This window comes from Agelaius phoeniceus, chromosome 1, assembly GCF_051311805.1.
Source record: "Agelaius phoeniceus isolate bAgePho1 chromosome 1, bAgePho1.hap1, whole genome shotgun sequence".
Lineage (NCBI taxonomy): Eukaryota > Metazoa > Chordata > Aves > Passeriformes > Icteridae > Agelaius > Agelaius phoeniceus.
Genome location: NC_135265.1, coordinates 46,933,115 through 46,948,148, shown reverse-complemented (window position 1 = coordinate 46,948,148; position 15,034 = coordinate 46,933,115). Strand labels below are relative to the sequence as shown.

General features: G+C 48.9%; 1 protein-coding gene across 3 annotated transcripts in view; it reads right to left on the bottom strand.

Moving 5' to 3' along the window:
• The window catches only part of LIMD1 (LIM domain containing 1), a 32,890-nt gene extending 18,105 nt beyond the window's left edge, over positions 1-14,785 (bottom strand). For all 3 annotated transcript variants that reach the window (XR_013182269.1, XM_054645135.2, XM_077178233.1), the window contains exons 1-2: positions 13,472-14,785; positions 3,638-3,739 (exon numbers count right to left, since the gene is read on the bottom strand). Coding sequence is in view for 2 of the 3 variants with exons in the window: in XM_054645135.2 (XP_054501110.1) it covers positions 3,638-3,739; positions 13,472-14,630 (1,261 nt within the window). In the remaining variant the exon portion in view is untranslated. The remainder of the gene's footprint in view (positions 1-3,637; positions 3,740-13,471) is intronic.
• Between the last annotated feature and the right edge of the window lie 249 nt (positions 14,786-15,034).

The following is a 15,034-nucleotide window of genomic DNA, read 5'->3' as shown; positions in this document are numbered from 1 at the left end:
TGAGGCGGCATAAATTAGTGATTTAATTTAAATGGTTAATGTGTAACAAACCATTTGATAGCTACAACTTTTTGCCCAACAGGCTGCAAAAAAACCCCCAAACCCCAAGGCGGAAACAGACACCTTGAGATTGCAGGAAACAGCTCAAGGCATTTGGAGGCTTTTTTTTTTTTAACCTACTTTCATAGCCCTCCTGTAAAGCAAATATCATATATTACTAATCCTGCAGAAAGAGCTTGAAGCTTTTTTCCTCTCCCTCTCTGCAAAAGACTGCCTTGTTTGTGCCTCTGCCCTGTAACAAACAAGAAGATAAACGAGACATTTCTGCCAAAGTAATAATTCTAAATCTGTTGTTTTGACCTCTAAGCCAAATTTTCTGCATTACATGCCACTGGCTCAGATAAGACAGTACATTTTTTTCCTGCCAACTGAACCCTGTAGTGTATGCACAGCCCTGTTCAACAAACTGCTCTATCATTTATCTCTGAACATATGTATTGGGAAGCTGAGGGTGAAGGAAATTTGGCACTATATGGGGTATCACCCCCCCACCTAAACCCTTGCTCCTTAGACACTCTTGATTTTCTGTGTTGGGAAAACCAATGCAGATTTGGACACAAATCCAGCGAGGAGCAAAATTAGAAATCCTTGCTCAAATGAAAACAGCAGGACAGTGGTTATAAATATCTGGAGGACGATACGCTTTACCTTAATAGGTAATTTTGTCTATTTTATTTATTGGAGTGGAGGATATTCAGTGTTCCACCAGAGAAGAAATTTTAAGACTGAAATCAGGGGCAACCTTGACTTCTCAAAGTCAAGTTTGTGCTGGATGGTGTCCAAGATGAACTCCACTTGACCTTAAAAGCACTACTTACTTTTCAACTAGAAACCAGAATTTCCACACAGGCTGCTCAAGATGTGCTTTGCAACTAGAAAGACAACACCAAGTAAGTATTTATTTTTCTGTCAGACAGAAATGGCCTCATCACATTTCCTGCAGCGACACAGGTGACAGAAAGCCTGCAGAGGGGCACGTGTCCTCTTTGAATGAACGACAGCGTGTGTGCCCTTTGTCCCCACAGCAACTGATGGTCTGTGGGGCTGGGAGATTACTTTGGGTTACAAAAGGTGGGATTCCTCTCGAGTGGGTTTCCTCCCTGAGTGCAGGGCAGGATGTCCTGTACCTCCCCAGGCAGCCACAATGCAGAGGTTTGATGAAGCTCAAAGTCAGCCCAGAGCAGGTAAGGCCACAAAGCCCTGGAGCAAGTGAGCAGGGGCAGTGCAGGAAACCACCCCCTGCACTGAAGGGTTTCTTGCAAACCTTGCTGCTTGTAGAGGTCTGTGCACATGAGGGAAAACACCCACTACCCTCTGGCACCACTCTTTTTGGAGTGCTGGGAATCCCATGCCACCACACACCTTCCCCTCCATCCATCCATGCCATCCTGCCAGCTGCCACTGCCTCCAGTTTCCATTTTAGTATGGCCACTGCCACAATGGGAAGAATTTTATCTTCCATGACTACTCTCCTAAATATAACAAGCTGAATTAGGCTCTCACTTATATGCCCATGACTTGCATTCCCCTTTTCTATCTTGTTTTTAATACAGTCTTTTCTACGGAGGGAAATATCATTATTGCTCCCACACCCCTTTCTTTCCCCACCTCCCATAAATTTTCACTAGTCTTGTTTTTTAATTTTACTTTCAGTTTGAAACCCTTTGCCCCAGCACATCTAGTCAGCACATTTCTCAGTTACAGCCTGGGTAAGAGAGAAAATGGGCTTCATTTTGCTAAACTTGGCTTCTTTCCACCTTTCTAAGTCTCACCTGACATCTACACCTTTTCATCTTGCACTGGAAACGTTTGGAAAGGGTTGACTTTTAAAATAAGCAGCAAATAGCTATTCTTTCAACCCTCACCAACCCATCTCATTAGAAATGGGATTAAGTTAATTTTTAACCAAACACAGACAAACAAACAGACGTAACCACGGATACCTCTGCAACCACAACTACTTTTCCAGCACTGGTCTCCAAATAAAGATTGTAAAATTCATTTTAAAAGGAGGATCAAAAGTGTTTCTTTCTAAAGCACCAGTTGCATGGTAGTAATTTTAGAAATTTAAGACAGCTCAAACCTGCTGCTGGATTATTTTTAACAGGATCTTTGGGTGCAAGGGCAGTTCAGAGACTGCCTCGCCCTAGAGGGTGAGAGGTAACTGAAGCAAAGCCTTGGCTGCAGCCAGGAAACCTCTCCATGGGAGAAGACAAATTAATTTCAAATTAATGTCTAAGAAAGGACAGAAGAGTGAGCAGCTGACTTCTGAGCCTCTAGGAAACTGCCACTACATGCAAAAACCAGTTTCTCTTTTCAGTTTTCCTATTTTCAGTCAGATGATGGTGAAATACTCTACTAAAAACATAGGTGAGGCAGGGCAGCTGGTGTAGGACAGCTGGGAAATAGGCATAGTTCAAGGCTCAGCTATTATTAAAAAGCACACACATCTTTCTATATTTATTCCAACTTTACAGTTCCAAATAAAACACATGCAGTCCTGATGAGTTTATAACTCTAAATACAACTCAGGAGGAAAAACCCTCAGTCTCATCTGGGAAAACCAAACTCATATATACAAAAGCAGCAGAAGATTATTATTTTTTCTGACACCACATATACAGCTACACTTCTAAAAATATGCTACTACTGCTGGAGTTAAACACAACAAAACAGAAAAACCACTGTCTTACAAACACAGCCACAGTTTAAAATCAACTGGCCAGTTCTTCATTCCAGCTCCATCACAGACCTCCTGGAAAATCCAAGGAGGATTTTTTCTCCTGGAAAAGCTGCTCAGGAGGATCCATACATTGCTGTACACCTCACCTCCAGATGTGGGTCTGACAAAGTGCCCCACAGGGAGTTCAGCAGGGCCAGCTGAACTATTAACTCTGCTTCTTGGGTAGATTTCATAGGGCTCATCATCACTGCTCCCAGGCTGATACCTTTGCAGAGTAACCAGTTCCCTCCCTGGAAAAACCATAAACCAAGCTGGCAGAGACATGCCCCTTATCTCAGGGCATGGCTGCATCTCCCTGGAGAAAAAGCAAGCAAGATGTGTAACCTGGGACATTCATGCACTTACATGCTTTAACTGGAAGAATTTCAGAGGTACAAAATGATTTTAGCAAGTAAAAGATAATGTACACAGCGAAAACACTGCCACTGGATTTATCCTGCAGCAGCTCCATCTGAAAAGTAAAGCCTGCTGAGACAAAAAACATGCCAGCTAAGGCATTTTCACTGCCACTTTGAAAAAACACTCTTGTAAGAAAATGTGGCTATAACCGAGAGGCAGAGGAATGAAAACAACCATCCCCCATACCAGAAGGCAGAAGCCTGGCACAATCCAAAATATCATTTCTACATGCCTTGCAACAATCCATTCAAAAACAAACAGCAAGCACCACCACCACCAAGTCATAGAGCTGCAGCAGACTCCAGCTGGGAGATAGTTTATTAACTACTTTCTTTTCTCCCCCCTTTACACCAGAACAATGTTAAGCCTGAAGAGTTTGCTGCAGGGCCTGGCACCAGGGATACTCAGGGATCAGACCAGGCCAGGGATACTCACTGCAGGCTCCACAGGTGAAGCAGCTGTCATGGTAGAGGTTGCCCATGGCTTGGCAAGCTTGGTTTGCTCCATACACGCCCTTGCTGCACTTCACGCAGGTACCTGGGGGAGAGAAGAGAAGTCACAAGTGGGACCCAACAGGGTGCCTGGGGACACTGGTTGGGTGACAACATGTTTAGCTCGTCATGGTGGCTGAGCAGCTTAGGACCATGCAGTTCACTGAAGCCACAACACGTAGGTGACATCACTGTGACCTGCCCTGAGAGGTGCTGTTAACAGGACATGACAGTCACCAAACCTCCACAGTGAAAGACTTTTGCAAAAAAATAAACTGCACAAGAACAGTTCCTTCCTTCCTTCCTTCCTTCCTTCCTTCCTTCCTTCCTTCCTTCCTTCCTTCCTTCCTTCCTTCCTTCCTTCCTTCCTTCCTTCCTTCCTTCCTTCCTTCCTTCCTTCCTTCCTTCCTTCCTTCCTTCCTTCCTTCCTTCCTTCCTTCCTTCCTTCCTTCCTTTCCTTCCTTCCTTCCTTTCCTTCCCCCATCCTTCCTGACAACCTTTATATACATCTAAACCTGCTTAAGGACCCTTAAGGACCCTCACAAAAGCAGTGAGTATCAGTAAGGGGTGCTCAGAGCTCTTCATAGACAATAGTTTCTGGCAATTATTGTATAAGATAAGCTTGTTGGTCACAACTGATGTGAGGAAAACACAGCTGTTTACTTACCTCCTTTAAATCATCCATTTCAGATCCCAGTTGTGCCTGCTGAAGGCCCTAATGGTTCCCCAATAAAACAGAGCCAGACTACCTGACACCTACCTCTCTTAACAAGGAAATGGAACATCCAGCCATTTTACTCACTTCAGGCATTGCCCTGCAATTGTGACAGGCTGTTTTTAAAGCAGCACCACCCTTTAACTACCGCTAACTGAGGAACTTGGATCTCTGTTTAAGCAAATAAATGAATAAGGGGCAGTGTGAAGGAAAAACAGATTATGTGTTCCTGTCTCTGGTCTGTAGTGACTCTAATGTGGCTTCAACTTTCACCATTACCCAGACCTATTAATCCTGGCTCTTAAAATCCCTGGTCAAGGGACTGTGAGTCACACCTCACTCCTACTGGCCCAGGAGGAGGAACAACATCATCTTGCTAGAGATCCTTAGTTATGTGGAGGATGGTAAACAAAATTTCACTTCTTTTGGGACACTGCAAGCTCCAGAGTAATTGAAAAAGTCTGGAGAAAGTTGGGAAGAAGTCCGTTGTGCTTACAACAGCGCTGAAAAGTAACTCAATTCTGGCAGCACCAGGCTTGCACTGCCAGGGTGAGTAAGAATTTCTTCCTGCAGCCAATAGCCCTGGAGGTCAGTTTCCACACTACAGGGATAAAACCACTCAGGAGTCCCTTGCAGTAGCACACACATGGCTGCTGAAAAGCAGACACTTGGTTTTCCCAGGTTTTTGCAGAGCAGACCTGGCTCTCAGTGCTGCAGCTGCCTGCATGCATCCAACCAGCACGCTGAAAACTGTCCTAGTGCTGTGCCAAGCCCCACTGCACTCAGAGCCAGAGTCCACACTGACACAAACCTGAAGAGAAGGCTGCAAAGAATAATTAGTTACTTTGTTTGTCCAAATCCTACACGAATGAAATGCTCACTTGGCTGTGGGCCCACCCCAGCACTCAGGCTGGCACCAAGCAAGCAAAACTTTCTGGCTTTTTTCGAATTGAGCAGGTTTATCTCATTTATTGAAAGAAACATTTTAAGAAAGATAAATCGTACAGGCATTAGAAAAAGGATTAAAAAAAAAAGTCAAGGCAAAGATAAGAAAAAATTGGCTTCTTAAATGGATGTGTTCTCCCAGAAATGCACACATTCAGCAGCAGCCTGAATTTCTGTGCAATGATCTGACACAAGAGCTAATGACTCAAAATTCCCTCTTGAGTACACCAATGTCAAGCAGAAAGTTTAGAGAGCAGAAAACCTGCCAATTTTCCACGACACCCACCAGGCTTTCCACAGACCCAAGGTATTTATTGCACTGCAAGTGCTGCATTTTCCCCTTCTCCGTGCCAATGAGTGGCTGCTCCAGAAAATCTCACCAGCATGCTCCGATTTCCTCCTTTCCACAAAGCAGCCGGGTGACACTGACTGTGGATGAGCAGCAAGAAGAAGCAGGAGGCAGAAGGCACAGCCGCTGAGTGCAGGCACAATGCCCAGTAAAGATGTTGGCAGGCATAAGCCACTATTAAGTAGGCTAGGGCAAACCCTATGGAGGGCAGAAATTGCCTCTGCCATCTCCTGTCTATCCCATTATGCTTCAGAGCACAGGCACTGCCCTCTGGCTTCCCAACAGGACAGATCCTGCAGGAGCTGTCAGGGCTCTCACATCTGTACCACAATCTTCCTCCACCTCCCACCCCTCAACCTTCCCAACCACTCTTCGACCTTCCTTTCAGTCCATGCTCCATTTCATGCCCTGATTAACCCTTTGCCCCACTTCTTTCAATATTTAGGCCCCTAAAAAATGGGAAATAAAGTCATAGAATGAAAGGGCTTTTAAAATACTTTGACAATGTGTTCTGTAAAAACTGTAATGTGCTAAATTATTCAACGACGTCATAACCAGATATGCTATAAATATTCATACATATCCTGTGCCAAGGTTGACAATTGAAAAATGACATTATGGCACATCTGAATCTAGTTTATATTCTTACATGTATCTGCTAGATCTTACTTGAAAACCTATTAAATCTCAGTAGCAAGTGAAATTACTCTCTAAATAAGTCTTTGTTCTTTCCAGATATAATACTCCGAAACATTTGAACCAACATACTTGAGCCTTCATCTCTGACACTCAGCACACCTGGCCTGAAAGGGTGGGTGGGGGAAGTGATTTTTATTGATTTTTCCTTTTTTGTATTGATTTTTCCTTTCCACTTTTTTTTCCCCCATTCACTCCCTGCTGTCACAATGATCCTGATCCTTTGGCTTGGGCTAAGCAAGGCAAAAGCAAGGCAAAAGCAAGGCAAAAGCAAGGCAAAAGCTGCTGCTGATGGCAGCCAGTCGCTGAGCTCGGCAGCACGTGTGCTGACGGCAGCCAGCGCAACCGGGGCCACCTCCAAGCCCATCCTGCTGCAGAACGGGCTCCACGCCCTGCTCCATGCCAGCTCCGACAGCTATTTCCCGAAACAGTGCTGACTGTGCTTGCTGCTGGTGTTAAAATGTCAGCAGCATCACTCCAGCCCCACATGCCACTGACACTAGTCAGCAGTTCTGGGTAATTTTCTTGGCATGGAGTGGCTTTTAGCAAAAACTTCTGTCCTCAACGTGAAGCAGAGGGATCCTAAGCAGCCACAGTTCAGCAAGATCCCTGATTCCTGCGCTCAGTAACTTTGCAGCTCCTAACAAGTGTTTATCCAAGTACCAATTGCAGCAGACATCCCCTCTGAAATTATGATTTTTAACCTTAGACAAGGTTATTTATTAAGAAGAAATGACAGGTTTCCCTTTTACCACCAGGATGACAAACCACACATGCACAGCACCACTAAATTCATGCCTGAGCGCACAGGCAGAATGGCAGCCAGATTTGGGAAGGAAAAGGGATGGAAATTGCTGATTTCAGTTCAATTTCTGCCGGCAGGGCAGCCGTCCCTGGACAACAAAGAAATCTCTGTTCCCTTTCGCATCACGCAGCGAGCAAGCGCCCGCGCTGCAGCTGAGAGTCTGAACAAAGGGACCTTTGGAACAGAGCTGGGACCAAAAACATGCCCTGGAAGCCACTTCCCAGCACTTGCCACTCTCCATCTCAGCACTGCAGACCAGGAGGGCTCTCACCAGGAACAGCCTTGGCTCACATGATACAAGAGGTTGGACGCAGACCTCAAGGGCTGTGAGAAATGGAAGTGAACCCGGTGCTCAAATGTCAGTCCCACCCTCAAAATTCAACAAGTGAATTTCCATTTACCACCCGACTCAAAGCCCCTGGAGGCATTTTTTCCTCCAAGTGTTGCTATTTCACACTCACCAGAAGGAGTTTAGTTACTTACTGTATCCCACTCGCTATAAATTCAACACAAGCCATGCTGAACAGCAGTGTTTTCTGGGACCAAGACTTATTTCCACATTTCAGACAACATCAACCTACAGACCAAGACCACAGTTCTTCCAACAGCATCCCTCTTCTTTTCAGCAGCCTTCACCTCTACCCTCACCTCCCTTCTCAGCAACACACAGCACAGCCAACCTTTCCTACACGTGCTCTTGGTTGGGCTTACTAATACTGTCACTTCATTTTGAGCAGCCAAATATGACAGTTTTTTCAGTGGTGACATTTCTTTGCCATGTCAATTTGGTCCCAGGTAAGAGGAATGCAGGGGCAGGATGATTCTGGTGGTGTGGGTCTGCTTATCTGGCTAATCCAGAGCCAGCAAGTCTGTCCTACTCCTTCCACATACTCTGTGCAAGCCACATTTCCGCAATCGGACTGACTCTTCTCCATCAGATGCAACTGGTTTTTGCCCCTTATTTACAGGAGGCTGGATTTATGCTGAAGAACCCTCAGCTGAACTTAGAAGAACAACTATCCCCTCTGGTAACATCATTCCCATCTGTCCACACATGCACACAGCAGATCCCGATTCCTCTTGGCAGAAGTTGTATCTTCACAAGGGTCCTCCCCATCAGAATTCTGCTTGACACTCACTCTGACAGGGAGGACCCTGTGCAGGTGCAGCTGCTGTGTCTCCAACCCACCTATTTATCCCAGGAGAACCAAGCCCTCCACTTGCACACACGTGTTTCAAAGACTGTCTGCTGAGAAAAGCCTTCACCCTGTCGTACACGGTGTGATGCTCAGTTCTCCTGGTTTTACTTTAGAATTTCTCTGGAACTTGAACCCACCCACCTTCCTATGGCTCACCTTTACCCAAGTAATTCCTACATCAAACTCTAAATTACACACATTGCATGCCTTGCTATGCTGCTTATCCACTACTGAGCAGTAACTCTTGCTGAGAGGTGGTTTCAAGGAGATTTGGAGGCCTGAGTGAGACTGAGTGCCTCGAAACCTGGCAGATTGGTTTTATTCATCACAGAGGGACTGGGTTGTCTGTACAAAGATGGACAGGTACTCCCCTGCCCAGAGAACCACAGAGTTAGTAAACACAAGTTTTCTGCTCCCTTTTTCATGCCACATTCTTGACCCCCAACTTTGCTGCAGACCTTCACGAACACACTGCCAGTGAAGGACGAAAATGCCATCAAACTCACGTCAGTGACATTTTAAGTACCTTACAGTGGCATCAGAGATTATGATAACTCCCATTCCACATGAATGAGGCTCCTTATTTCTTTCAGTCCCACTCTTACTGTATTCTGGCTGACACACTGATTGCTCCTCTGCCTCAACTCTTTGCTTTTTCTTTCCTTTTGGTAGATTTTTCCTTAGCTTGCAAACCCAGCTGAGCTCCCAAGAGGAAGGGAGGAGAAGCACATACTGCTGTAATCTTGAAGAGCCATATTCCAGGCCAATACTTGTTTGTTTGGTTTCTTGCACTGAGATAAGCTTTGCAATCTGTACACACCCACTACTCCAAGTGCTGTGATCCTTCTGGCTTTCCTTCTTCCACCAGGACCTGTCTCTCCCTGCCTCCCCCTCCTCTCTGCTGCAGGCGGGTGTCCCCTTTCAGCTTTGGTACTCTCCCGGGAGAAGGTGGTAAAGGATGCCTCTGCTCATTCCCGGTGGAAATGGCATTGTCATCATCACCCACAGACAAAACAGACTCAGAGGAACTTTCATTTTAATCAGAAATTCTCCACTTGTCAGCCCTGAGACTACCTTTGCTGCACACAAAGTGTCCTGGTGCCCCACCATCAGCAGGGTTCAGTAAAGTCCCCGGGTGTGTACAGCCCCAAAGTTAAATGAATTGTGGTTCCAGTAGTGGTAAAACACTAATTTCACTGTGCACTACACTTCCAAAGAGCACTGCTGGCCTTTGAGCTGCTCACACCCATTCAAAGGTGCTGGGCTCCCAGCTCTCCACAGGGCTCAGCGGCTCAGCTACTGCTCTGCTTATGCCAAGGGGAAAAAAAATCTGCAGACTGTGCTAGGAGATATTCTCTGCCTGACTGCTGGGAAGCATCCCAGCTTTTCACTGCAAAACAAGATGCCCAGGGCCCTCCTAAATCACCCACAGCTTATCAGCTCTGCTGTAAATAACAAGAAAGCCAGAATACAACAGCTAACAAATATTTATAACACGAAAACCATTCATAAAAATGGTTTTATAAAAAGCTCTTGGTAAGGGTGTAGATAATCCTCATCAGGTGGAGATTTCCATCTAGCTGTATGAAAAAAGCACTGTTAAAAACGTGATGCTACATGTTACACCTCTAGAAGCATCCATCTATGCCTGCAGACCAAGGCACTGCATGCTAAGACAAGCAGTCAAACCTCCCTGCAGACCCCAGCACACTTCAGCCAGGCCCCTCCTGTACCGAGTCACTGCCAGGCAGTGCAGGCAGATGCTTGGCTTGGTTGTGCATCTCTCTCACCTGAAAACTCATCAGGCACCTTCAGCCTTTGGGATGGTGTGGCTTCACCTACCCCTAAACATTTGGGTGGTGCTACCAAAGGATTTGCAGCTCCCCTGATCATTCCTATTTAATCTCTTGTCACCAAGAGGAGATGAAGGCTGATGCACCCAAAGCAACTCCATGGGAAATCAGTGGGATTTGGGCTCCTCACTCCTGAATGTTCTCTGGAAATAATACACCAAAACATAAATACATCCTAAGCTGGCTTCCAGTGACACCTCCCAGGGACATGGGGGCCCTTCTCTGCTTTATGGGAACCAGTCTCTCTCACGGGAACCAGTTTCTCTAGAAAGCAACCGGTTGCTCTCTGAGCAACTTCAGCTTTTCCTTCCCCAAGCAAAAGACCGGGTGATACCTGAGACTTCCTATGTCCTCCTTGACAGCCCACATAAATCAAATCAGCACATCAAAAGCCCTCTTGGAGAACTGAAATTCCTCCAGAGACATGCACAGCCCATGCAGCTCACACATAGGTCACTACTTCCAAAAAAACAAAAGGAAAAAAAAACCCAGAGCAAATTCTTGGCTTTGTGTATTTCTTTCCTTTCACTTATTATACCTACTCTGAGCAGACAAAAGCATTTTGCACAGCAAGTTGGTGCTGACAGATAACCAGACTGCTGCTCCTCAGCACAGCATCCTACCTGTATTTTACCTAGTCCCTGGCTTATCCTTTTCTAGGCTTTCACATACAAGCATACATTTTCACATAGTGAAGGAGAAAGCAGCTCCTTTACTGTGATCAGAATTAATTGTTTTTTATAAACATTTGGTCCTGACTGAGACAGACTGAAGGACAGTATGTTAACCTGACAGACAGATCCATCTTCAAAAACACCCCCTTGTTACAAAAACAGCACACAAAATTAGGAGAACTGAAAATATTTTTTATAAAATACTTTGGTCATTTGTACTTTAGTCCTGGTTTCATTTCCTGGCTCTGATGAACTTCAAAACTGCTGCAACAGACTTCCTTTCACTGGGGAAGAAGTCTGCAACAAAACAAACTATTGATCCTTTTTATCACTATTGCATAAAAGTGTTTCTTTTACATCCTAAAGTTTGGTAGCTTGAGAGTAGGGCACAGCAAAAAATAGTTGAGAAGGCCAGCTGTGTCCTTTGTTCCTTCAAAGGAAGTAAGGTAACTGCAAAAAATGAAAATAAAAGTGAGAAAGAGAGGGGGAGGAGGAGGCCCAGAATTAAAATACCTTGATACTTGTTCCTTCCTGTTCCTTGGTCTTCAGCAGGGCAGATCTGCTGAACCTTTGCCTGCTGAACTGAAGCTCCAAAAAACTTTACTTTTCCCTCTGCCAAGGCTGCATAATTTCTTTTTTTCATCTCACTCTCCTCCTTCCCATATTTCTCAGACATCACATCCTGGTGCAAAATCTCAGGAGGCAGGAGGATGTCAGAACACCTCACTGGGGATCAGGCAGCCTCCGTGTTTCCTCCCTCCCTGGGGCTCACTCAGCCACCTGACCAGCCGGGCTCTCCATGCTGCCAAAAATACTCCTGCTTCACTATAAATCTCCCACGGGACAAAAGCCTCCTCCTGCCTTGCATCCTTATTTTGTGACAAAACTGTAAAAGTAATCTAGCTGGGTTCCTCTGCCTCCTGAGCCATCCCCAGGCACATTTCGGATGAGGTATGATCCAGCCAGTTTACACACACCGCGAGGAGCAGACACAGCAGGGTCTGTTGGAGAGACCCCTGACACCTCTCCAGTGGAGCTGAATGTCACCTCCAGAAAAACACTCCCATTTTCGAGCACCACCTCCGAGGAGCCTGCTGTCCCGACCCCATCCCCGTTATCAGCTCCTGGTCACGGCATTCAGCCCCCCCCAAGGAGGCTCCATGTGCTCATTCAAACCGTGCGCTTCCTGCAGGGGACGGAAAGTGACAAAACTTGTTTCCAGGCCAAAACGCTGTGAGCAGAGCAGCTGAACACATCACTTTTCTGCGACAGGATAAAAAATGCTCCTGCCCTGCCACAGGGCTTAATCCCGTCTCGGATACCAAGATAAACAACCCCAGCACAGCCCTCTGCGGGCAAGTCCCCCTGCCTGCTGCCAAGAAACACATTTAGTTATGCAATCTGCAGCTGAGCGCTCGGTGGTCCCCCCAGCTACACCCCCAAAGCTCGGTGTGAAGCTCTTGTGCGGCTCAGACCACCATGGAGCCGCCCACCGACTCCAGCAGACAGGACCCTGTGCAACAGTACCTGTGCAGGCTGAAATGCAAACACTTCCTCAGCACCAGGCTGAAGAGTTTAATCTGTCCCTGTTCTACTTCTGTGACTGCAAGTCTACAATCATGAGGAATATCCATACACCTGGCCTGCTTCCATCGTTTCTTAAGTTAACCATGGAGTCTCCAGCCTTCCCAGCAACTCACTCTGGGTTTCCCTCTCCCAAAAGCTGAGCTATCTTATCTGCTGTTAAATTGCGAAGTGGCACAGCAGGGAACGGAAACACGCAATTCGACCCTGACCTCCCTCCATCCTGGGATAGCAAATCAATTTAATCCAGGAGGACATTCAATATTCTCATCGGGAGTCCTGGCATGTAAGTGGCTCCTTTCCACTGCCAAGTGGCAGTGATAACCTCTGGTGGTGGTCTGGACTTGTCACAGACCCCATATTTAGGGAAGAACGTGCCTACTGCTTGTTCTGCCATCTTCAGGATGCACCAATCATTTCACTGCTGATGGGAACCAGCACCTGAGGGCAGAGGGAAATCCTGGCAACTTTGGGAAACCACCGCAATCCCCATCTCCAAGCTACTTCTCTCTGCCCTTCTCCATGACAGGAGCCTATGCAGGCACGACTCCTCCGCAGGCTGGATGGCTGCCTTCCCACCCACACGTGATCGGGACGCATCCTTGTAAGACACAGAACCAGGAGCATTGGCAAGAAAAGTTAAATGCCTCCCTGCTGGCAATGAAGGGCACTTCAAAATACGCTGCTCCAGTTTCTTTCCAGAGCTGCCCCCCTCAATGATGCTAAACTACCTTTGCTTTAAAATTAAGAGAGGTAGGATTAAAGAAAAAGGTGTCGCAGGAGGAAGAGCGTCTAATCCCTGTGATAAATAAAAGTTAAAAAAAAAAAACCTGCTCTGGGCAACTGACGGAGCACAACCAAGCAGATGTACAGGCAAATGCAATCCTGCAGGTCTGAACCCTGCCGTGACACTTTGCAAGGAGCCCTCCTCGTGCCGACGGGCGGACTGCCTCCTTACCGAAGTAATCGGCCTTTGGCCGAGCATCCATCTCCTGCTCCAGGCGCTGGGTCAGCGCCTCCAGCTTCAGCTCAGCCGCCGATGGCCCTTGCTCAGGCTGCGGAAGGAGGGTCTGGCAGGGCAGCTTCACCTTTGCTGTGCTGGAGCCATCCAGGTGCCCAGAGTCTGACCGTGGCCCGCTCACGCCCTCCGGGAAAAGCATCTGCTGGGCATTGGGAGCCACCATCCCTCGGGAGGCCAGGCGTGAGGAGCCCGCCTCAGGGTTCCCGCTGCCGCTGGCAGGCCTGTGGTTCTGACCGTGGGCCACGAAGTGACCGCCTGGGCCGGGGTAGGCAGCGGCGTGCTGGTATTCCACACTGGGAGCAGCAGGTGCGGAGCCTGGCGGGAAGGACAGCGAGACACCCTGGTACCACGGCTGGCTGCCATCTCCTCCGCCTTTGGGACCGCAGGGCTCAGCGGAGCCTGAAAACCCCCGAGTGGGCTGCGCGGAGGGTGCCGAGAAGGATGAGGACCTCTGCTGTGGCGGGGGCTCCTCTGGCCCCACCGACGGTGCCGAGGGGGTCCCGGCGTTTGAGAAGGAGGACCTCTGTGCGGCTGGCATCGGGTCACGGCCCCCGACACCTCGCCTGCCCTCGCCGCCGTTCTCCTGCCCGCCGCGGCAGGGCTGGGGGTCGCCGGGGCTCCCAGCCTGCTGCTCCCCGCGCCCCCCGCCAGGCTGTGAGCCCCCCACTCGGGGGATCCTGTCGGGCTCCGCTTCCCAGCCCCGGCGCCCGGCCTGGCTCCCCGGGGCCTCGGCACGTGCGCCGCTCTCTCCGAAGCCGCGCTCCCCTCCCTCGCAGGGCCTCGCTCGCGGCCCCTCGGCGGCGGGGGGCGGCTTCGAACCCCGCGCCACCGGCGGGCTGGGACGGGGCGGGTGGAAGGCGGCAGCCCCTCCGTTCATCGCGGCCATCAGCATCTCCTCCTGTTGCTGCTGCTGCTGCTGCTGCTGGAGGTGGATCTTGGCCATCTTGGTGGCGAACACCCGCCTGGTCTCCTCGAACTCGGGGTTGTTGCCGGCAGCTTTGTCCACCCGAAAGAGACCGTCCTTGGAGGCCTCGTACATGTTGAGGTCCTCGATGAACTTGCTGGCTTCCAGACCCAGATCGTCGTACTTGTCCATCTTGCCCGGCTTAGCGGGAAGATCCCCGCTTTCTTCTTCTTCTTCTTGTTCCTCCTCCTCCTCTTCTCCTTCCCGCCGGGATCAAGGCAACGCGGGCAGCAGCAGCCGCTCCGTCCCGCCGCGCTCCCGCCGCGCCCGTCCCCTCCGGGGGCGTGGCTGCGGGCGCGGGGAGGGGGCGTGGCCACAGTGAACACGCCCCGACCGTCCCCGCTGACCGCGCCCCAAGCCACGCCCACCCGCCCAGCGCGCGCTGCTCGCTCCCGCGCCGTGGTGGGCGCGCGCGCGGTCCGTGCGGAAAGGTCGCGTGCGGTTGCGGAGCCGCGGTGTCCGAACGGGCTCGGGAAGGGTTCGGCTCAGGCAGCGGAGATGGGAAAGGGGCTGCGCACGGTGGTTAAAGTCACCCG